We start from the raw sequence: 25950 nt of genomic DNA, 5'->3' as shown, positions 1-25950 counted from the left end.
ATGTTCTAATCTGCTTATGTTTATAAATAGTATACCAAGTATAGTATATACAAGCAGACACTGTTAACATCTACAGTACATCTTAACAGTATCTGAAAGTCAAGTCTTATAAAAAACAAATCAAATTTAAAAGATACATGATTATTTGCTGATCAACTGAGAGCCACGCTGGCAGTTTTCTGTTTTTCTAATCATGTTATCTTTGGTATTTTTTTCACAAATTCATTAAGAAAATGTATAAAGCACAATTTTTTATTGGGTGCACATATTTTTATATTTAAATTGGTGCTTATTTTCTCTAAATGATAAACAACGGTTGATCTTAACTCTTTGTAATTTTGGCCTTATGGGCAAACGATTCAGAGGTGGTTCAAAAAAATAAAAGTGATTTAAAAATAGTAATAAATAAAAAGGGGGAAGACTCGTAAGTAAGTTTAATTTGAAACTTTTGCAAATTATTTCTTTTTTTTGTCTCAGTCATCTAAATTTATGAACATAGGTGACATATTCTCCACACAATAAAATGTTAAATGACGATATCTTTATCTGCACAGTGGCTTGCAAGAAACATTACCTCATAAACAAAAACGGGTAACACTTTATTGGAAAGGGAATACATAAAACTGAGATAATACTGTCATAAACATGACACAACAATGGTCAATGAAGGAGTCGTCATGAATGTTTATGACTGTCATGAAGAGTTATTCAGTAAATAATATCTTTAATGCAAAGTTATACTAAAACTTGCGTTAAAACGTCCATTAAAAGTGTCCACTTTTCATTAAAAGTGCTATTTCCAGAATAATACTTCATGACAACAGTCATAAACCTTCATGAAGATTCCTTCATGTTCATAACTGGTGTTATATTATGTTTATGACAGTATTATGCAACCCCCTTCAAATAAAGTGTCACCTAAAGTCACTTCTTAACATTGAAGCAAATCTTTGTATGTAGTTTGACAAACGTGAAACCAAACAGTTTTTATTATCTTGTGTTCTTGCTTCATTTGACATGATGATACTGGAACAGCTTTGATATAAATATACAGTTTTGGATTGTTTGCTTTATTTTTTTATATATTTGTTTGTTTGTTTGTTTGTTTTATTTGTTGAACCAAGACCACTTTTAACTCTTTCATTGCACATTCAATGAAAGACTTGGTTTTGAAAGTTGGTTTCAACTTTCAAAGCCCTGAAAATCCAACTTTCAAAGTCCAACTTTCATTACTTTCTGACATTGATCATTGTCATGGCTCAATGTCAGAATTAACCTCTATGAGGAAATAAACTTGATAATCCAGCCCCTTTTTTAGAGATGTGCCAAATGTTACTGAATAAAATCCCTGCTACAACATTTCTGTCTTACCTCATGAACACGAGAGGTACAGGGGGTAAACCTATCAGTTTGAAACTGAAATCTATGAGCCTGTACTGACACGTATTTAATGTATTTAGTCATTTGGTCAACAGGTTTGAGTTTGGAGGTTTAGAGAATGGCAGGTCAACTCACTTTGCTTGTGTTGCTTTTGACCTTAAGTGAGTATTTTACATCACATCCTTCGTTTTGCTTATCTGCGGAAAAATCTTTGCATAGTGATGTGTTTGGTTGATATTAACAATAATTAATTGTTTGATCAAATGTGTTCATTTTCACAGGTGGAGTAAGTCTTCAAGCTTCAGGTGGGTCAAAGTTGAGCATATTATTAGTTGGTTTTTAAAAATACAGAAAAAATGCTTACACTTTTAGCCTAGATTAATTGACAGAATTAATCATGTCAATCAAAATTAACTACACAAATGAATGCTGAAGTTGTTCTGTGTAAAACATTAAGTTTTTATTTCATTGCTTGAGCCATTCTCAATATCTGTCAATTTTATGCATTTGTTTGTGATTCTTACCAGAAAATATTTTCCAGATTGAACAATCTTTTATGTTATTTGCATTTCATGGAATATGCAAAGCCTTACCCAAAAAGTGTTTCTTATTTTTGTTCTAAATAATTTTGTGCTTTGCTTTTGCACAATGCTGTGAGCAAATTAGAAATAAACGGATGTTAACAGTGATGTGAGAAATTCACCAAAGCAACAGAGAGAAACTGTAAAACCAAAAATCCTGAAGTAGTCTGAACATGGGATCAATTTTATGTCTTTACTGCTACTGTATCATTTTACGATTTTCATTTGTTCAAAGCGTGAAGTGTTGCTTTGGTAGTTCATGCAAATTGATACGTGGCTGCATTTTTTGTCTCCAGCTGTAATTGTGCAGCTTCTTCCTGCTTCTTTCCCTCTTCACTGCATTATTTGTGCCACTAAGTTATGACTGCAGCACTTCATGTAGCAGAGACAAATAGAAAAAGGCTGATCTGAGCGCACATGTGAACAAGCAATAATTTGTGGTGTGCGCGTTTTTCATACTCTCACTCAATAGTGTTGCAGAAACTCTGACAACACTTGCGCCGCCACACACCTGTCAAAGTTGAGATTTTTTAATTGGCTTTGTGCTCTGCATCAGTATCTATATCAGAGCACAAAGCTCTGATATATTTTTTTGCACATCAGAGAACAAAAAAAGATATCTCTGATTAACGTGGGACTTGCGGTTCCTGAGATATCTGCAGTAGTCATTACAGAGCTGCAATTAAGAAACAAAATGTGAAGATGCTGCAGACTGTAACAGGTGTCCTGCAGCTGGTCTGAGCAGCTTCAAATAATGCTGCATAAGAGCTCCCTCTTGTGGCAGAATACAAAATGTCCACACATTATAAGCTCTATTTTATAAGGGGGGTTTCATGCTCAGTGTTACACATCAGTGATGTCTGTCTGTCAATCTCTCTGACATAAGCAAAACATACGTGACATTTCTTGTGTTGGAGCTTTTTTGTGTGGCAAAATTGAGAAATATAATACATCAAGTTTTTTGTGTTCCCCTGTGAAAAATAATATATTTAAGTATATTTTAAATATGCTGTATTTTTCTGAAATACATTTTTAGTATGATATAAAGTGGATATACTTATAAGATTAGATTAAAAATGTAAAATAAATATATTTTTAAAATCACGCTTCTAAAACTCATTTTATGGTTCACTTAATTGGTCCACTTTTTTTCTAAAATATACTTAAAATTCTAATTAAGTGTATTATTAAAATTATACTTTGGATAATGCTTTTAAAAATACACATATCATACATTGTGTAGTCATTGTGTATAGAGACACAATGACATAAGTCATTGCTTGTCAACTATTTGGAACATCTAAACAATACAAAATAAAAATAATAGCAAAATATCATCTAGCAATGCTGATTTTTCAGCTGCGCGATTATTGAATAATTCCAGCGCACGATAAAAGATCATTATGAGCATACCTTCCTTTGCAATGTTTTCGTCATGTAAATAATATTTTTTTATTTTGAAATGGTAACATTACGATTGGAGATAACATTGAGCCGATGGAGACGAACAGGGCGCGCCGGTGGGGAGTGTGGTGGTAGGGTGTGGCATTAAATAAAGCGGTTTAGAGTTTTATTTTGATTAATCGTTAAGTGTTTTTACTGTTGTATTCTACCACATTGTATACTATTTTAGTGAATTGTATTATTATCTTTTAAATAGGGAAGTCTGCACCACTAATGTTCCTGTAATCAATTGCATATTCAGTTGTTGAAACGTGGGTGCAAAAATACACTTATTGCAATTACAGTTTTTTTCTATGTGCAATTTACTGGAATCTTTGCAGATCAGGTCCATAAAATATTATAGTAACAACAGCAATAAATATACCCTTCTGGGCAGCAATCATTGCGTATCTATACATTTTTATGAGCTAGACCAGTTTTTATAAAGTCCAAACAGAAAAGCAACAAAAAAAGTAAAGAAAGGAAAAAATGTTTGATTAATCTCACATCAACAGCTAAAATATAAAAAAGTAGAAAGAAAATCAATACTTTATACAAATCTACTTTGTCCAATGGCAACCACAGCAGCTCCAACCACAACAACTGCAGCTCCAACAACAACCACAGCAGCTCCAACAACAACCACAGCAGCTCCAACCACAACAACTGAAGCACCAACTACAACCACTGCAGCTCCAACAACAACCACAGCGGCTCCAACAACAACCACAGCGGCTCCAACAACAACCACAGCAGCTCCAACCACAACAACTGAAGCACCAACTGCAACCAATGCAGCTCCAACAACAACCACAGAAGCTCCAACAACAACCACAGCAGCTCCAACCACAACAACTGAAGAAACAACTACAACCACTGCTGCTCCAACAACATCCACAGAAGCTCCAACAACCACAGAAGCTAAAACAACAACCAGAGAAGTTCCAATCACAACAACTGAAGTACCAACTACAACCACAGCGGTTCCAACAACAACCACAGAAGCTCCAACAACAACCACAGAAGCTTCAACAACAACCACAGCGGCTCTAACAACAACTACAGAAGCTCCAACCACAACAACTGAAGCACCAATTACAACCAATGAAGTTCCAACAACAACCACAGAAGCTCCAACAACAACCACAGCGGCTCCAACAACAACCACAGCAGCTCCAACCACAACAACTGAAGCACCAACTACAACCACAGCGGCTCCAACAACAACCACAGAAGCTCCAACAACAACCACAGCGGCTCCAACTACAACCACAGGGGCCCCAACAACGACCACAGCGGCTCCAACAACAACCACAGCAGCTCCAACTACAACCACAGCAGCTCCAACTACAACCACAGCAGCTCCAACCACAACAACTGAAGCACCAACTTCAACCACTGAAGCACCAACAACAACCACAGCGGCTCCAACAACAACCACAGCAGCTCCAACCACAACAACTGAAGCATCAACTACAACCACTGCAGCTCCAACTACAACCACAGCAGCTCCAACCACAACCACAGCGAATCCAACCACAACAACTGAAGCACCAACCACAACCACAGGAGCTCCAACTACAACCACAGCAGCTCCAACAACAACCACAGCAGCTCCAACCACAACAACTGAAGCACCAACAACAACCACAGCAGCTCCAACAACAACCACAGAAGCTCCAACAACAACCACAGTGGCTCCAACTACAACCACTGCAGCTCCAACAACAACAACAGAAGCTCCAACAACAACCACAGAAGCTCCAACAACAACCACAGCGGCTCCAACAACAACCACAGCAGCTCCAACCACAATAACTGAAGCACCAATTACAACCACCGCAGCTCCAACAACAACCACAGAAGCTTCAACAACAACCACAGAAGCTCCAACCACAAAAACTGAAGCACCAAATACAACCACAGCGGCTCCAACAACAACCACAGAAGCTCCAACAACAACCACAGCGGCTCCAACAACAACCACAGAAGCTCCAACAACAACCACAGCGGCTCCAACAACAACCACAGAAGCTCCAACAACAACCACAGCAGCTACAACCACAACAACTGAAGCACCAACTACAACCACTGCAGCTCCAACAACAACCACAGAAGCTCCAACAACAACCACAGCAGCTCCAACAACCACAGCAACTCCAACCACAACAACTGAAGCACCAATTCCAACCACTGCAGCTCCAACAACAACCACAGAAGCTCCAACCACAACAACTGAAGCACCAACTACAACCACCGCAGCTCCAACAACCACAGAAGCTCCAACACCAACCACTGAAGCTCAAAAAACAACAACTGAAGCACCAACAACAACCACTCCAACTACAACAACTGAAGCACGAACTACAACCACTGCAGCTCCAACAACAATCACAGAAGCTCCAACAACAACCATAGCAGCTCCATCCACAACAACTGAAGCACCAACTACAACCACAGCAGCTCCAACAACAACCACAGAAGCTCCAACAACAACCACAGCGGCTCCAACAACAACCACAGCGGCTCCAACTACAACCACAGCGGCTCCAACAACAACCACAGAAGCTCCAACAACAACCACAGCGGCTCCAACTACAACCACAGCGGCTCCAACAACAACCACAGCGGCTCCAACAACAACCACAGCAGCTCCAACCACAACAACTGAAGCACCAATTACAACCACCGCAGCTCCAACAACAACCACAGAAGCTTCAACAACCGTAGCAGCTCCAACCACAACAACTGAAGCACCAACTACAACCACAGCGGCTCCAACAACAACCACAGAAGCTCCAACAACAACCACAGTGGCTCCAACAACAACCACAGAAGCTACAACAACAACAACAGAAGCTTCAACAACCGTAGCAGCTCCAACCACAACAACTGAAGCACCAACTACAACCACAGCGGCTCCAACAACAACCACAGCAGCTCCAACAACAACCACAGAAGCTCCAACAACAACCACAGCGGCTCCAACAACAACCACAGCAGCTCCAACCACAACAACTGAAGCACCAACTACAACCACTGCAACTCCAACAACCACAGAAGCTCCAACAACAACCACAGCAGCTCCAACAACAACCACAGAAGCCCCAACAACAATCACCGCGGCTACAACAACAACCACAGCAACTCCAATCACAACAACTGAAGTACCAATTCCAACCACTGCAGCTCCAACAACAACCACAGAAGCTCCAACCACAACAACTGAAGCACCAACTACAACCACTGCAGCTCCAACAACAACCACAGAAGCTCCAACAACAACCACAGAAGCTCCAATACCAACCACTGAAGCTCAAAAAACAACAACTGAAGCACCAACAACAACCACAGCGGCTCCAACTACAACAACTGAAGCACCAACTACAACCACTGCAGCTCCAACAACAACCACAGAAGCTCCAACAACAACCACAGCAGCTCCAACCACAACAACTGAAGCTCCAACTACAACCACAGCGGCTCCAACAACAACCACAGCGGCTCCAACAACAACCACAGCGGCTCCAACAACAACCACAGCGGCTCCAACAACAACCACAGCAGCTCCAACCACAACAACTGAAGCACCAACTACAACCACAGCAGCTCCAACAACAACCACAGCAGCTCCAACAACAACCACAGCGGCTCCAACCACAACAACTGAAGCACCAACTACAACCACTGCAGCTCCAACAACAACCACAGGAGCTCCAACAACAACCATAGAAGCTCCAACAACAACCACAGCAGCTCCAACCTCAGCTGAAGCACCAACTACAACCACTGCAGCTCCAACAACAACCAAAGAAGCTCCAACAACAACCACAGCAGCTCCAACCTCAGCTGAAGCACCAACTACAACCACTGCAGCTCCAACAACAACCACAGAAGCTCTAACAACAACCACAGCAGGTCCATCCACAACAACTGAAGCACCAACTACAACCACAGCAGCTCCAACAACAACCACAGAAGCTCCAACAACAACCACAGCGGCTCCAACAACAACCACAGAAGCTCCAACAACAACCACAGCGGCTCCAACAACAACCACAGCTGCTCCAACCACAACAACTGAAGCACCAACTACAACCACTGCAGCTCCAACAACAACCACAGCGGCTCCAACAACAACCACAGCAGCTCCAACCACAACAACTGAAGCACCAACTACAACCACTGCAGCACCAACAACAACCACAGCAGCTCCAACAACAACCACAGAAGCTCCAACAACAACCACAGCAGCTCCGCCCTCGGCTGAAGCACCAACTACAACCACTGCAGCAACAACCACAAAAAAAAAAGCTCCAACAACAACCACAGCAGCTCCGCCCTCGGCTGAAGCACCAACTACAACCACTGCAGCTCCAACAACAACCAAAGAAGCTCCAACAACAACCACAGCAGCTCCAACCTCAGATGAAGCACCAACTACAACCACTGCAGCTCCAACAACAACCACAGAAGCTCCAACAACAACCACAGCAGCTCCAACCTCAGATGAAGCACCAACTACAACCACTGCAGCTCCAACAACAACCACAGCAGGTCTAACAACAACCACAGCAGGTCTAACAACAACCACAGCAGGTAAAACAACAACCACTGCAGCTCCAACAACAACCAAAGAAGCTCCAACAACAACCACAGCAGCTCCAACCTCAGATGAAGCACCAACTACAACCACAGCAGCTCTAACAACAACCACAGCAGCTCCAACAACAACCACAGCAGGTCCAACTACAAACACAGCAGCTTTTTTCTTCATGCAATTTACTGGAATCTTTGTAGATCAGGTTCATAATGTATTATAGTGACAACAACAATAAATATACCCTTCTGGGCAGCTATCCTGGCATGTCTGTGCATTTTTCTCAGCCAGACCAATTGTTTTTATAACGTCCACAAAAAGCAACAAAAAAATCAAGTAAAGGAAAACATGTTTGATTAATGTCATACCAACGCATAAAGGAGAAATAGAAAGAAAGTCAATGTTTAAAATCTACTAAATATGTAAGAGAAAAACTGATAGAAAACTTGTATAAATAATAATCAAATAGGTCATTTTTATACATTGAACATCAAATCTTAATTTTATAGTCAATAATTGTTTGTAGTCCGAGTGAAACAAATTAATAATATAACCTCTCACCTTACTTCTAGATAAAATAACTATATGTTACAAAATTATGCTATCCAGACAAAGAGTCTAATTTAATCAAGTGATCCCTCTTGTATTTTCTAGGACCCCTTTACCCAATTGGTGGAACAATAAGCTCTGGAACAGATGATGGAAGCTCACCTAGAATTCCTCTCCAACGAACCTTTAACTATTTCGGCCAGTTTTACTCTCAGATTTACGTATGTCGCCTCACTTTTGTAAATGTTTACAAAACAATATAAATAGTTACACCTAATTTATTATTTTTTTCAGGTGAATGACAATGGGCATCTGACCTTTAATGCACCATGGTCAAGTTTTTCTCCTCAGCAATTTCCAATGTATGGACCCACAGATGTTATTGCTCCGTTCTGGACTGATTTAGACAACAGAGGCAATGGTGATATCTACTATGTTCAGTACACCAGCGGCTCTCTTCTCCAGCAAGTTACACAGGACATCAATAGATACTTCCCAGCACTTAACTTTCAGGCCAACTGGATCTTCATAGCAACATGGTATGAAGTTGCCTATTATCCAACAAGTGGAACAGTAAGTGATCTGTCTTTAACTTCTGAAACATATTTGATCAACAAATAAAACATGTATAATCTGAAAATTAATCTCCAATGAATACACTTATTTTTCCCAGCGAACAACCTGTCAGGCAGTGTTGACTACCAATGGCCAGTATTCATTTGTGCTGATGAATTATGGGTCAATAGCCTCCACATCAAGATCTGTACAGGTCAGATATTCTTATACTAAACTATAATATAACATATTTTATTTGCCTTGTCTTGGTCCAGCAAATGTATGTTTCCCTGAAATATGAACAATTTTATTCATCTATGCACATTTAATTTCCAGGCTGGATATGACACCATCAATTCCCCTCATCATTTCACCATCCCTGGATCATTCTCTAGTCAGGCAACCGGACCTAACTCAGTTTTTCGTCTTGGCAGTAATGTCAATGTACCTGGACGCTGGGCCTTCCGTGTCGATCATGGTTCAATAGGTTGCAATTTCAGTGGTAAGAACACAGTCACATAGCGTACCTTTTTATAACAATGAACACATAGATCAGGGAAATAAGGTACAACTCCAATCCGTGTTACATGGTAGAACAGCAGAGCTATTAAAACTCTTCAGTGACGTGCGGTGAGGTTCATTGCTGGTGAGGCACTGACTTATGACTTTGACACATCCATGTTATTGGACCTACGGAAATTTCGCGCATGCAAACAACGCTGGGGGGCAAAAAGACTCATCTTTTACATGTCACCCATAGCCGCGTTAACTCAGTGAAACTTAAAAATGTAGGTATTAATTTCGTGCTATGATCCACAGCAAAGTGATCTGTATTCGCCAAGCTACGCAGACTCGTTGCCAAAGCAACAGACAACAATGCCACTTCATGTTTTAGGATTTAACACCAAAAAACATTCAAGAATTTTGCACACAGAACAGAACATTTAGTCTGTTGTTGTAGTACGTTTTTGGCTTAATGTTTTATTAATAAATAATTGCTGTGGTAGATTAGCTACCGCTTCTACTTTACTGATTTAAACATTAATTGTAGCCCACAAAACGCACATTTAATTAAAAAAACAAAACAAAAAAAAAACATCTTATTGCTGTCTTACCTTTACGTACCAATGAAATCCATGCACCCCTAATTCTGCACAAAAATATCCATCCAAAGCCAAGTTTATCCTCGGCATGTCTTTTCTACTCCGTTTGAGAATCATCAAACTGTCTCGAACCAAAACTTTCAGCTTCTGTGTTGGTCTTCCTTTAGTTATCATCTCCTCCTTCAACTGAAAATCCACTTTAGAAAACTGTTTAAGTGTAGAAATGTAGTCTTTCATGTCGACGTCGGAAGAGAGAAGAAAACAAATATATCGCTGTACTTTACTTATTTACTGTGTGGCTAGCTCCATGGCTAGCTCACTGTATCTTACTCGGCAGTCGTGCAGTCACAATATCTGGGATCATGAGCGCCCCCAGCGGTGAGGCAAGAGAAATGCCTGCCTCACCTCGAGTCTGTTCTCTGCCGCTCCTCCGCACACAAAACACGATACACACAGTTAGTGACAAAAAACACTGTACATTATATACATAAGCGAAATTATGGAAAATCAGTCCTTATATTAAATGTTTCTTAGCCATTTTATTGCCGTCGTACCGACAGGACGAACATGCTGTCATAGAATGGCAGCCAGTGCAGTTAGCGAGAGGTTGCGTAATCCCAGGTGAGGCTCAGCTCGCTGCTGCCTCACCGGCTTCTCTTCTGAGCATTTGAATGGCAAAATGCGAAAATCCAGCGATTTTGAAGAAAAACTAATCAGAATTGGTTAAGCTAAATAAAAAATAGATACTTTATAGTACATGAAAATAGCAATATAAATGATTTTATATACATTATTTTTCCATGATGATAGGTGAGGCTCTGCCTCACCTGCCTCCCCTGACCGCACGTCACTGATTATATATATATACACACACACACATATTGCTCCTTAACGCAAATCACATGGCAGCATGTAGACATGGCCAAGACAATCTACTGCAGTTCAAATCGAGCATCAGAATGGGGAATGGGGAAGAAAGGTGATTGGTGCCATGCGGGCTGGTTTGAGTATTTCAGAAACTGCTGATCTACTGGGATTTTAACACACAACCATCTTTAGGGTTTACAGAGAATGGTCCAAAAAGGAGAAAATATCCAGTGAGTGGCAGTTCTGTGGGCGCAAATGCCTTGTTCATGCCAATGGTCAGTGGAGAATAGCCAGACTGGTTCGAGCTGATAGAACGACAATAGAAAGTCAAATAACCACTCATTACAATTGAGGTATGCAGAAGAGCATCTCTGAATGCACAACATGTTGAACCTTGAGGTGGATGGGCTACAGCAGCAGACAACCACACTGGGTGTCACTCCTGTTAGCTAAAAACAGGAAACTGAGGCTACAATTCACACAGGCTCACCAAAATTGGACCAAAGAGGATTGAAAAAAACGTTGCCTGGTCTGATGGTTCTCGATTTCTGCTGCGACATTCTGTTGCATGGATTTTATCAATGGTTCACGGTGGTGGTGGTGCATTGGTGTGGGGGATATTTTCCTGGCACACTTTGGACCCATTAGTACCAATTGGGCAGCGTGCCAACACCACAGCCTACCTGAGTATAGTAGCTGACCATGTTCCTCCCTTTATAACCACAGTGTACCCATCTTCTGATAGTTACTTCCAGCAGGATAATGCTCCATGTCACAAACTGCGAATCACCTCTCAATAGCCTCCACAGTCACCAGATCTCAATTCAATAGAAAACCTTTGGGATGTGGTGGAACAGGAAATTCGAATCATGGACAAATCTGCAGCAATTGAGTGATGCTATTATGTCAATATGGACCAGACTCTCTGAAGAATATTTCCAGTACCTTGTTGAATCTATGCCACAAAGGATTAAGGCGGTTCTGAAGACAAAAGGGGGTCCAACCTGGTACTAGTAAGGTGTACCTATTAAAGTGGGCAGTGAGTGTATCTATGTAGTCCGAGTGCCAAGGTGAGACCCAATTGATTTTTTTTCACAAGTGGAGCACTACGGCTTCCACTATGATACTCCACTTGATATATATACATGAGAAATTTCTTTGGGTTCATTTCAAATGTAATAGACATGGAAAAGAGAGATGAAAAGAAGGTTAGAAAGTAGGGAAATGTTTTAAATAGAAATAAATAGATAGAAGAGAGAAAGAAGCATTGAGAGAATACTTGTCAACACCCTAGAAGTCTCTTTCTGCACTTGCAGAAGAGGGAAAAAAGCAAAGTCAAGAAACCATACCAACAAACAACACATGCATACATATTGACAATTATAAGATCACAAAAAGCATAAGCTAATTCAAGACGTTTTTAGAGGCAACTGTAGAACAAAACTGAAAACACACCTGAATCGAAACACCTGCGTATGTGTGTGGTTGTGATCATGCTGGTGCATACAAAAATGTTCAATAGCCACAGTTATCTACTGGCCCTGGAGGAAAGAGCGCCAGGAGCTCTACTGCAGTGACAACCCCCCTATTCCCCGAGCAGCTACAATGTAGAAGACAAAGGAAGCTGCAGCCACACTTTCATAGAATCCAGTGGCAATTGGCACCAACTCTCGGCCACTGTCCCCAGCCCACCATAGCCAGAATCAGCCAATAAAGACAATGAAACACACCCTATGCCAACCCTGAGTTGGCCAATAAATCAGACCCAAAAAGGTGGACCAACCCTAATGCAAACAGCTAGCCAGAGCAAGCACATGCACCACTCCATAGGCAAACAAACAGAGTCTGTCAGCACCATCCAGTAGGTCACACAGACCTCACCATGCACCTCCGTGCCCACCACACCACTTAAAGGAAGGACCCCAATGCAACAAATCACACTGTGCCACAGAAAAGCCGCAGCACGCACTGTGAACGAGGCAGCACCTCCTCTCGGACCAGGAACCACCAACATCCAGGTTGGCTAAGCAATAATGACAAAATCAAGCCAACCACAGAGACAGCAACACCACTATATGTCCTCAGGGACACAGCCAGAACCATCAACCGCAGACACACATCACCGATCAGGGACCACAAAAAAAAACAAAAACAAGTCACCACAGAGCAGCACCACACAGAGGAGAGTAGAGCATGTCTCAAAAGAAGAGCTGCTCACAAATCCCACACTGTGAAGATGCATTTCACCAATCCTGAAAAATCAAAACACTCTGCAAAAACACACCCGTGTGAAAAAACCCCTCCACAACATCCATATCCAAGAGCACATGCCTGACATCCCTACATCAGCCTGAAATAGCCCTTTCAGAAAGCCCACAACCATAAGGAGCAAAAAGTCCACACAGTGAAAACCAAAATCCACTGTGAAGTCAAGTCCATTACATCCCAAAACAACCCAGGCCAGACCATCCGAACCACACAGACCAGCTGACACTGCTTCAAAACAAAACCAGAGCCACTAGATGCCAGAAACTACATGGGGAACCAGAATCTGAACCAGAATCACCCAAACAACGCCTATCCCCTATGCAAGGCTGTCCCCCCAGCCTATCACAAAAGAAAAGCTACTCCTGCCCCTAACATTCAGAAAATGCCAAGAACACAAAAGACATTAGACACCTAGGCTGAGTTTAACTTATCCCCTCCCAAGGACTACTCCTGACCCACACCAGTGGTTTAATTCTTTCGCTTTAACCCATTAATTTTTTAGATCATTCTAAATGTGATGTTAGTAACACCATCCCAAACTAATTTATCATTACAGCAGCCTTAAAATGATGCCTGCTCTTTTTTTTCCTTAAAGGACAAACTGTTCAACTTGGTGACTCTTTCTGGAGTGACAGCACCTGTGCTCAGAAGTGCACCTGCACCAACCAAGGGCTGCAATGCTCCAACAATCCCTGCTCCTTCTCCCAAATCTGTCGGCCAGCTGCCTTTCAGTACTCCTGCCAGACAGTGCAAAGACGAACCTGCACCGTCAGTGGAGATCCACATTACTACACCTTTGACAACTCAGTGTTTCACTTTCAAGGCACATGCACTTACGTTCTGTCAGAGCAGTGTCAGAACGGACTGCCCTACTATAGAGTGGAGGGGAAGAACGGGCATCAGGGCAGCACTCATGTTTCATGGACACAACTGGTCAAAGTCTTTGTTCATGATGAAACTATTGAGCTTGTTAAGGGACATCAGAGTCAGGCCAAGGTAACAAGACGCTTTTACGTTCTGTAATATAGACCCTGCATTTTGTGTTTTGTCTATATTCATAACTATTTTTGTTGCCATCCTTACAGGTCAATGGAAGTTTTGCAACAGTTCCATTTTCCCTCAGAAATGGCTCTATCCAGGTTTATCAGTCAGGTTTCTCTGTCATCGTCAGCACTGACTTTGGCCTGATGGTGTCATATGACATAAGTTTATATGTCCGGATCAGTTTGCCCTACACTTACCAAAATAGCACATGTGGACTCTGTGGAAACTTCAATAATCACCCTGAAGATGACTTTAGAACTCCTCAAGGTGAAGTTGTGAGCTCTGATGTGGTTTTTGCCAACAGCTGGAAAGCATCTGGTGATGATGAGCCTGGTTGTGACCCTCAGTGTGAAGGTCTGGCCTGTGCCGGCTGCACAGCAGCTCAGACAACACTGTACAGAAACTCTGCCCACTGTGGTATTCTTGAGAACAGCACAGGACCGTTTGCTGCATGCCATCAACAACTCCCTCCAGGATTTTTTGTGGATAGCTGTGTGTATGATCTCTGTGTCAGTGGAGGGTATCAGCCCATTCTCTGCCAAGCCCTAAATGTCTACTCAAGTCAGTGTCAACAAAATGGGATCCAACCACAAAGCTGGCGGAGTTCTGGTTTCTGCGGTATGTCTGTCAGTCTCAATTTTAAAAGTAAGTGCTGTTAAATATTCAAAGTTTGAAAATAAATTTTTCTTGTGTTTAGAAATCCCCTGCCCAGCCAATAGCCACCATGAGGCCCAGGGTACAGGATGTCCACCTACATGTGTCAACCCCAATTCCACTGACAACTGCCCCCTGCCTAATCAGGAGAGCTGTGTCTGCAATTCAGGCTACCTCCTGAGTGGAGGGGTCTGTGTCCCTCATGCTGACTGTGGCTGCAGCTTTGAGGGTCACTACTACCACTCAGGAGAAACTGTCATACTGGATGCAGACTGTGGGAGGCGCTGTACATGCAGCTATGGCTCCATGACTTGCAGCTCTCACAGCTGTGGTCAACATGAATCCTGCAGGGTGGAGAATGGAGTAAGAGGATGTACACCAAACAGCTTTGCAACATGTTGGATCAGAGGCCCAGGATCATATCATACATTTGATGGAGTGATGTACCAGTACCCAGGAGCATGTCGCCTGACACTTGCCATAGTTATGGGATCCTCTGATCACTCGCACTTCCTGGTTACTGTAGAAAAAGTTCCACATGGGCTGCAGGGTTTCTCCAATGTGCTAAAGTTTGAGGCAGAGGGAACACAAGTTGCTATTGAGACGGCAAGTAGTACCACTGTTAAGGTGAGTGACAAATACATTTCCACTGTTTTCTTATGTTTATGAAGTAAGACAACTACTATTCACACACTAAAGAAGTTTCAAAAATAGCATATGTTTTAGATTTTGGACTGCATAAAATGCATAATTACCAGAGCCCGGATTTATGATCAACTTCCATCCCTTTAGTGCAGGAGTTAATACTAGATAATTTGTACTTTAGTGCAGCCAGACTCACTTTGCTACGAATCTTTGGAAAAGGCATTTAACTAAAACTGTAATATTCAGTGTTAATGGTTGGTAGCCTGTGCAAAAAGATATGCTGATAAAGATGAGTTTATTGTATTTCCCGCACTATAAGACACACCTTCAATGAATGGCCTATTTTAAAACTTTTTCATATATAAGGCGCATAGAATAGACGCTTCAGTTTGGGTTGCCAATTTGTTTCGTACACTATTATTACACATCCACATTTGTAAAGATGTGGTCCCCAGTACTTTATATAGTAGTCTGCCCCAGTCATTGTTTCACTCACGTTGTTGGTGTTGCAATATTGTGCCCAAATGCTTTTTGGGTAACACAGACCAACCGACACGCTGCCGCCGTAGTCTCTGTCTCTCTTCCCCCACCCAACCCGCCCCGCCCCCTGGCTTTAAATGTATTATCAAACTTTATTAACAAACCAGCGTTCTGACAACTATCCCAGCATGCACCGTGCACTTCTTCTTCTACGAGGAAAATGAAGTCGGCGGCTGCTTACCGTTGCTAGACCTGTTGTGGCTCAATATTGGTCCTTATATAAGGCGCACCAGATTATAAGGCGCACTGTCAGCTTTTGAGGAAATTGAAGGTTTTTAGGTGCGCCTTATAGTGCGGAAAATACGGTCATAAGTGTAACTAAAAATTAAACTTAGTGTCCCTCAAGAACATATTGGTTTGGGCAGTTTGAAAGATTATTCTGAGTGGACTTAAATTAAATAAGTAAAGGAGAAAAAACCAGTAACATTTTATTTAATTTGTTATAGGTTGATGGACAGCTGATCAGACTGCCATTCAGCTCTGGGTCCAACAGAATCCGCATCTTCCAAAGCAGCACTCACAGCGTCATCCTTCGCACAGACTTTGGTGTAACTCTGCAGACTGTCTGGCCTCACTCTGTCCGTGTCACTGCACCAGGTGTCTACAGTGGTTTATTAGGTGGACTTTGTGGAAACTACAATGCTGACCAGCATGATGATTTCCGTACACCCAATGGCACTCTGGTCAGTGATTCTCAGGTGTTTGGGGACAGTTGGCGAGATGGCTCCCTGGCAGATCACTGTGTGGAAAACAGACCTCATAACTCTACAACTAATTTCAATTCCACTGAGTACTGTGGAGTTCTTACTTCACCCACTGGACCATTTACATCATGCTGGGCTGCAGTGAACCCATGGCAGCAAGTAGATGCATGTGTAGAAATCCTCCAACACTCCGATGATCCAGCATCAACACTATGTGAGGTCCTACGAGATTATGCACTGATGTGCCAACATAACGGTGTATCCCTGGGACAGTGGAGGAATGCAACTGGCTGTGGTAAGTTCTAGAGATGTCTGTAAAACGAACATATTCAAGATTACTTTTTACTTCTTTTGCCTTTGTGCCCCCCAACAGAACTAACCTGTCCATCAAACAGTCACTATGAACTCTGTGGAAGTTCATGTCCATCTTCCTGCCCCAGCCTTTCTTTCCCTTTCACCTGTGACACTCAGTGCCAGGAGGGGTGCCAATGTGATGATGGGTTTGTCTTCAATGGTAACCAGTGTGTGCCTCCAACATCCTGTGGATGCTTTCATGATGGACGCTATCGGCAAGCTGGTGAACAGTTCTGGGACGGGGAAGAATGTCAGAGCTTTTGCACCTGTAATGGTATAACTGGTATAGTCCAGTGTTCCCCAAATGCATGTGGCCCTCAGGAGTCCTGCCATGTTGTGGGGGGTGAGTTTGGCTGCCATCCCAATCCTCATGGTACCTGCTCTGCCTCTGGAGACCCTCACTACCTGACCTTTGATGGCAAGGCCTATGACTTCCAGGGAACCTGCCGCTATGTTCTGGCAACAGTTTGCAATGACACTGTGGACCTTCATCAATTTTCTGTTGAAGCAAAGAATGAACCGTGGTTTGGACTGCCAGTTTCTATCACGGCTGAGGTTTTTGTAGATATCTTTGGCTATCAAGTGCGTATGTCAAGAGACAAGAGGGGTACTGTGGAGGTAAGTCAACCTTTCGCTGATAAAAGAGTGCTGCTGATGATTAAATTGTATGAAGTAGATTGGAAAGTACTTTTACAAAGTACTTTTAAAATGCCAAACATTTCTTCTTGGCACAACCTCAAACTGTTCAATTCTTGAATGTCTGCATCAGGTATACATAGAGGATACATTTCATGGACATCCTCCATGTAATTTCTTTTTCACAGGTGAATGGAATCACAAGAAACCTTCCAATTGTCCTTAATGGAAGCCTGTCAATTTTTGGAAGTGGATCCCAAACATTTGTCAAAGGAAACTTTGGACTGAGCGTCATGTATGATGGAAGTAGCACAGTGTCCATTTCTGTGTCTCCAGATTACAGGTAGCCTATTTACTCTTTCACAGAACTTAAGTCTCATATTATGTTCAATGTCATTTTGCTGAGTTTTATGCACATTTTGGACTATTTTAAGAGTATATCATCATTGGATGTTTGTACATTCTTAGGTAACACTTTTATTGTAAAATGCACATTATATTTTGTACTTTAGTTTTGCAGAGGATATTTGTTTGTTTTCTGTATGCCAACCTACCACTGCCCAAAAATGTCCGAATTATGGAATCAATAAAATATATGATCCAATTTGATCTTATTTGAAAAACTTTTACTTAGCTATTGTCAGAAGCTCACACACTTAGATTCGAATGTTGCTAATTGGCTTATTAATGACATTCTAGAACTTTAGAAAGCAACCTAACAAGCTTGTTAAGGACATTTTACCAACATAGCTAGCTGTCAGGATTTGAGATTTCAGTGTTTATTTTGTTTTTTTTCTGTGTTTATTTTGATCCTGTTCCCTGTGATTCTCTGTGTTGTCCTGTCTGCTCCCCAATTGTTTCCCAATAAGGCCCACCTGTTGTCTTTGTCTCTTGTCGGGTCCTTGTCGTACGTCATTGTTTTCTGTGCCAGTCTGTTCAATCGTGGACCTTTTGCCTTCTGTTCTTCTCTGTGCTGCCTGTATGTTTGGATTTTGTTTTTGTGGATTCTTCATTAAAATCATAATTTTTCTTCATTCTACCTGGGTCCTGCTACGTTTGCCTAATCTCCACCACACCATATCATGACACTAGCAAGTTAGCTAGTTCGCTACTGAAAATAACAATTTAAACATGTTTTGTCCTATTCATTTTCAATAGTTTTATAATATTTTGTGTTTTCTTGCCTATGATTGGGTCTGTCTGATTATTATTCAGTTGTATGAAATTAGCTTTAGTCTTTCTTATCTTCATCAGAGGAAACATGTGTGGGCTTTGTGGAGATTTCAATGGAAATCCAAATGATGACTTCCACACCCCAACTGGAGATTGGGTCAACACTGCAGATGCTTTTGGAGCAGCTTGGAAGGTTCCTGGGAACTACACCTGTAGTGACGGCTGTGGCTCTTCATGCGCTCAATGCAATGATGATCGATCTGCCAGGGCCCAGTGTGAGGTGATTCAGGCAGCTGACGGTCCCTTCAGCTTCTGCCATGAGGAGGTGGATCCAGCACCATATTTCAGAGACTGCGTCTTTGATGTCTGCGTGTCAGGAAGTCAAGGCAGTGATCTTCTGTGTAGGGCTATTGAGACATATGTCAGTGCCTGTCAGTCTGCTAATGTCCGAATCTACCCTTGGAGGCAAAACACCACTTGCAGTGAGTATGAAAGGCAGTGTGCTATTAATCTATCAAATAAGTATTTTTCTCTAAAGTCCTTCAATTTGTACTTCAAACTCATTCATTGAGTTTGAACTTATTTAAATTTTTTTCCCTCACTTATACAGGAATTGAGTGTCCAGCCAACAGCCATTATGAGCTGTGTGGAACAGACTGTGGCCACACCTGTGCCGGCAGCATCGATGCTGCCTGTGACCATGTTTGCTCTGAGGGATGTTTCTGTGATGAAGGTTTTTCCAGGAGTGGAACAAGCTGTGTCCCTGTGGAAAGTTGTGGCTGCCAGCATGATGGATTCTACTTCAATGTAGGTCATTTCATGTAACTTTATTCTTCATCAAGTTAGCTCTGAAGGTTGAAGTCCTAAAAACACTTCTGTGAGGCGTTGACATATTGAAGGTAATTTTAGTTGTTGGATTTCAAGGCAACAACTTAAATATAATGACTCCTGGTTTGACATAACAAAATAATCAACCAAATATCAAGAGGAGATCTGTGGAACTCCACAAATCTATTTCACCCTTGGATACAATTTTTACTTATTTGAAAGCATCAACATTATTTCACTTTCATTGTATTTTGGTAAATTAACAAATATTGTTCAAATTAGTGTGCATGTATAAACATTATAGGCATGTCTAGCAATTGTACTCTTAATAAAGTTTCTGAAGCAGCCATTAATCCAAAATTAACATAAAAGACAAGCGATAGTTTTCTAAGAAACCCAACATTGAAGAGACTGTGCACTTCACCAAATGACATGGCATAATGTGGAACAATGGTAATTTCTTTTAGTTGCAAATCTGTATGCACTTTAATGAGTCTAATTGGGTGGATATTGCCATGTTTTAAAAGGTTTTGAATTGTGTCTATGACTAGAAAAGTGCTAAATTTCAGTCCATTTCTGTTCATTTTTGGGAGAAATTAGCTATAGTGACTTTATCTTAATTGCCCTGTAACTATTTGGGTGTTATGTGCTTCCGAGTTACGTTTAAGAATAAGTAATAGAGATCATGTTACACACTGGCACTCAGTTTGGAAATTTCTCGGACTGCACAGAGGGACCATTGGTAGCACTGTTGCCTTGCAGCAAGAAGATCCAGGGTCCAAATCCTGGCCTGGGGTCTTTCTGTTTGGAGTTTGAATGTTATTCATGTGCATGTATGGGTTCTCTCCAGGTACTCTGGCTTCCTCCACAGTGCAAAAACATAACTTTTTCTCTCTAAATTCTCATTAAGTGTCTGTGCGCATGCTTAGTTGTTTGTCCTGTCTGTCTCTGCGTTACCCTGAAATGGACTGGGATCAGTGTAACCCTGCCGGATAACGAACAGAGTAAAAACTTGTGGGGAACAAATGACCCCATCTTTTAAGACCACGGGTGGGTTAAGAAATAGGGTCTTAAAGGTTTTCCAAAGGTACACTATATTGCCAAAAGTATTCACTTGACTCACACATGAGCTTAAGTGACATCCCATTCCTATTCCATAGGTAATCTTCAAGTCCTAAGAGTGGCAATAAGGTTTAGGAGTGTGTTTATGGGGATTTTTGACCTGCCATCGTGTCTTTACGGACATTGCTTTTGCTCTGGTGCAGTCATGTTGGAAGAGGTCAGCTCCAAACTGTTCCCACAAAGTTGGGAGCATTTTGGAATTATCCAAAATGTCTTGGTATGCTGAAGCATTCAGCGTTCCTTTCACTGGAACTAAGGAGCCAAGCCCAGCTTCTGAAAAACTACCCCACATCATAATTCTCCCTCCACCAAACTTTACATGGCACAGTGCAGTCAGACAAGTACCGTTCTCCTGGCAACCGACCAAACCCAGACTCATCCATCTGATTGTGGTGAGCAAATACTTTTGGCAGTATAGTGTACTTTAAATCTGAGAAATTAATATTATTAGAACACATAATCTAATTTATTGAATATGACTAAACTAGGCTGCACAGTGGCACAGTTGGTAGAGCTGTTGCCTTGCAGCAAGAAGGTTCTGGGTTCGATTCCCGGCCTGGGGTCTTTCTGCATGGAGTTTGCATGTTCTCCCTGTGCATGCGTGGGTTCTCTCCAGGTACTCTGGCTTCCTCCCACAGTCCAAAAACATGACCGTTAATTGGCCTCTCCAAATTCTCCCTAGGTGTGAGTGTGTGTGTATGGTTGTCTGTCCCTGTGTTGCCCTGCAACAGACTGGCAACCTGTCCAGGGTGTACCCCGCCTCTCGCCTGGAACGTTAGCTGGAGATAGGCCCCACAACCCTCCAGACCCCACTGAGGGACAAGAGTGTACAGAAAATGGATGGATGGATGACTTCACTATCCATCCCATAGACATAATATAAGAGTAGACCCCGCATTGGCTGCTCCGGCGCAGGAAATACGGTGGCCATCTTGGAGCTGTACTCCCTCCTACTTTGCTCAACCAAAACAGCAGTCTATGATCCATCCATCCCAGTAGGGTCACCAGGGGTACTGGTGCCTATCTCTAGCGGTCAACAGGCGAGAGACGGGGTACACCCTGCACAAGTCACCCGTCCATTGCAAGGCAATGACTGCACAAATGTTATCTAATAATTTTTATGATACAAGTAATACAAGAAATTGTGCCATCTTACCTCAAGTTTAATTTCTTCTTAATGTTGTCAGAAAGCTTGATATTTTAACTTTTCTCTTACCTTGCAGGCTGGTGAGTCCTTTTGGACAGACGGTTGTTCCCAACGGTGTGAATGTCAAGCGCCCAATGTCCTGAACTGCAGTCCCTCATCATGCACTCCTGCACAAGAGTGCACCATCAGAGATGGCCATCTGGGCTGTTATGATGCCATGTCTACCTGTACTGTATGGGGTGATCCACATTACATCACCTTTGATGGAGCCCTGGCTCATTTTCAGGGATCATGCTCTTACATCATCACTGAGAGTTTGAGCCACAGCAACAATGAAACTCAGTACAAAGTTGTGGCCACCAACAAACACAGAGGAAACAACCTTGTGTCTTTTGTGTCATCAGTGGATATATACCTCTCAAATCCTCATCAGAGAGTTAATGTCAGGCTTGAACCTAACAAGAGAGTGAAGGTAAGTTTTATTTTAAATACAGGATAAAAAAATATGTTTTCTTCTCCCAAAGTTGGTTTACTCTCTGAACTCTCATCATAACAGGTAAATGGAGATGAGGTTTCTCTTCCTACCACTGCAGGAACTTTTGGTCAGGTGATGAAGCAGGGAAGTTACATAGTGTTTGATGCTGTTGATGTTGTAGTCCAGTTTGATGGCTCTAGTACTTTACTGGTCAGGATGGCCCGAAACTATCAGAACAGAGTCAGTGGGATGTGTGGGAACTTCAACGGTGATCCCACTGATGACAAAGTTTTGCCCAATGGTACTTTGGCAGAAAACGACAACCAATTTGGCCACAGCTGGAGATCAGAGACAAGCCAAGCAGGGTGATTACGGTTACCTGATTAATCTCAAAAATTGCTAACATTTCTACAAAAATATGTCTCTAAATTCTCTATCTCCAAAAACTTTTCTAGATGTGGATCCTCTGATGAGAGTAGTGGTGATGGACTAAGTGACTGCCGCTTCATAGAAGAATACACAGAACTCTGCAGAGTCATCACCAACACCAGCGGCCCATTCAGTTCTTGTCACCTGCATTCTGACCCACAACCATTCTTCATTTCCTGTGTTTACGATCTCTGCCTCTACACACCAGCCAATGGCATGCTATGTTCAGCCATCTCTGCTTATGAGAAAACCTGCACCAATTTAGGTCTAAGCATTCCTGACTGGCGCTCTCCTTTGCATTGTGGTATGTTTGTTTTACTCAATACATTGTCAGAACAATGAGTGTCAGAACATTTTACACAATGTTTATGTTTTTAAACTTTCTTGGCCTTTTCTGATACATTTGACTCAGCTGAGACGGACCCTTGTGAACAGCTGGACTGTGCAGAGTATGAGTGGTGTGGTAAGAAAAATGGTGTGTACGGCTGCTTCTGTGACGAGCACCATCATCGACCCAACAATGAGAGCTACGGTAAGTGCAACACCTATTAAACCTTCTTTTTTTCATATGAATAACTGTAATTATAGTCGCATTCCAGAATCAAACATGATTTGGTTGATGGTGCTTTACTGTTGGTGTTCTCCAAGTTTCAAGGATAAACTTAGTTTTTCTGTGTCAGTTGCTTTAGTTGGTCACAAAATCTCAAAATATGTTTCTCTTTTGTGGTGAGCAGACGCAAACATTGAATGTTCCAGCAGTTCTGGCACCATGTCAGTATCTCGCTGCCAGCTGTTTGAAGCGGGCTTCCACTCCAGTGCTCTCCATCTCCGAGACAGCTCCTGCAACGGGACTCTTCAGGACGGACGACTCGTCTTCCATTTTGACAATGACAACCATCTGTGTGGGACAGCTCTTAGGGTAAAGTTCATGAATTGGAACATCTCCTTTAAATCTTCAGTTATGTTACTTCACTTGATTGATGCCATTTTGTCATTTCACTGTTTAGAGCAATGGAACTCACTTCATGTATGAGAACACTATTCAGGGGAATGTGGATCCTCATGGAGGTTTGATCAGCCGTCAGAGGAATCTTCATCTGGATTTCTCCTGTATTTTCCCTCTGGCTCAGGCTCTGTCAATGGCTGTGGGCATCAATCCTGTGGAGAGGTGATCATACTGTTTTCTCTGTTTGCTTCCTTTGACCATTATGTCCAGTTCTACTTCTATATCTTAATCAGTTATTCATTATCATTGAATCCTCTAAACAAATTAGAGTATCTTCGTCGGCCTATCTCATGCATTTAACTGGATGGTCACATTAAATCTTGGTTTGGATTTTGCAGCATTTTGAGGAAGAAGCTTCCTGCTGGCACTGGATCATATAGTGTGAGGATGATCCCCTATGAGGATGAAGATTTCCTCTCCCCCTTCAGCACTAATGGAAACATAGAACTGGAAGTCGATGAGATGTTTTACTTGGAGGTGCGAACAGAAGGGGTGGATCAGCGCCAATTTGCCACCGTTCTGGACTCTTGCTGGGCCACGCCAGTCAACCAAGCAAACTACCCTGTCCGCTGGGATCTCATTGCTTCGCAGTAAATGAGACCATCTTGTTGTTCTTTATAATTTAATTCAGTGTCTTCTTGTTGACAGTCTAACTAATGCGTCTGCTTCACAGGTGTCCTAATCCAGAAGATGGAACCGTAGAGGTGATTCAGAACGGTGTCTCCACTGTGTCTCGTTTCTCCTTCAGGATGTTCACCTTCACCAACCACACAGAGATTTACTTGCACTGCAGTGTCCACTTATGTCTTTTGAGCAGCAACAACTGCAGAGCTGTGAGTTTTATTGTGTGCTTTTTGTGGCTATATTGTACATACTTAAGTTGCACACCTTTAATGTTGCTGTTTTCCTTTTTTTCCAGCATTGCTACCCAGGTCACCACACTCTATTCAAGAGGGATGTATCTTACCATGACTCTGCAGCTCTGTCAATTGGACCACTGGTGCTTGTGGCACAACCAAACACTGGTAAAGTTCTATCACATCTTTATTTTTTTGTAATTACTAAGGTTATATTCCAATTGACTGTCAAAATCTATGCATCTCTTTTTGTCATAGGTGGACTAATCCAAAGAAATGGTGTTAATCCAAAGATGTTGAAGTCAGATGGTACAGGCCACCTGGCATCAATTGTTACCCTGATTGTCAGTTTACTGATGACCAGAATTCTGGTCAATTGATATCAAAGAATAATCAGACTTTAAAATCCAGTAAATTTGTATTACCTATAAGAGGTGTTCTCTCTGTTTTAGTTTGTACTCCTAATTAGGCAAGAAACAGAACTAATTTTGCTTTTCTAACATCTAGCACTGTTGTGTTTTAGATCATTTGTAGGATTAATGAAATGTTCAGTTTTCTTGTTTCTTTTCTGGGATTTGTTTAATCAGTTAATTTTGGTAATATCACAAGATGTTAAATATTAACTCTCTTGAATTTAAGGTTACATGCATACAAAGCTAATTAATGTTTGGAGGAATGATCTAAAGTGTCAAATTGAATGAAATGAAGTATAATTTTGTCATTATCTAGATTCTGTTTAAGGAAATTTTATGTGGTGGGAGATACATGTACTCTGTTATGAAATGGATTAATAAAAAAATTCAAATGAATTTTATTGTACATCTTTTCATGCTTTTTCCTGATGATAAAAGACTTAAGTTGTCCATTTCGTGTAGGACTCCCAACCTGGTGAGGCGGATGTTCTGCTCTGCTAGTAGAGTTGGGTGTTACATCAATTCACATTTCCCCATGAGATACTGTTTTCCAAAAAGGCCAAGCAGTGGTTGTTGA

General features: G+C 41.8%; 1 protein-coding gene across 1 annotated transcript; it reads left to right on the top strand.

The window, feature by feature from the left end:
* Nucleotides 1-1397: 1397 nt before the first annotated feature.
* LOC145549036 (alpha-tectorin-like) lies at nucleotides 1398-25769 on the top strand. Its single transcript, XM_081600156.1, has 24 exons — nucleotides 1398-1541; nucleotides 1662-1685; nucleotides 8659-8774; nucleotides 8848-9126; nucleotides 9227-9322; nucleotides 9445-9610; nucleotides 13942-14342; nucleotides 14432-15008; nucleotides 15088-15671; nucleotides 16676-17228; nucleotides 17307-17905; nucleotides 18112-18266; nucleotides 19178-19578; nucleotides 19707-19903; nucleotides 22270-22665; nucleotides 22750-23033; nucleotides 23124-23401; nucleotides 23510-23629; nucleotides 23832-24016; nucleotides 24105-24265; nucleotides 24442-24693; nucleotides 24777-24936; nucleotides 25023-25128; nucleotides 25219-25769. Exons 1-24 carry the CDS (start codon nucleotides 1499-1501, stop codon nucleotides 25338-25340), a joined length of 6255 nt encoding a protein of 2084 aa, XP_081456282.1. The 5' UTR covers nucleotides 1398-1498; the 3' UTR covers nucleotides 25341-25769.
* Nucleotides 25770-25950: the final 181 nt, after the last annotated feature.

The sequence above is a fragment of the Poecilia reticulata genome, chromosome 19 (assembly GCF_904066995.2).
Source record: "Poecilia reticulata chromosome 19, P_reticulata-male-v2, whole genome shotgun sequence".
NCBI lineage: Eukaryota > Metazoa > Chordata > Actinopteri > Cyprinodontiformes > Poeciliidae > Poecilia > Poecilia reticulata.
Note: the sequence above shows the minus strand (reverse complement) of the source record. Positions and strands in the feature narration are given on the sequence as shown.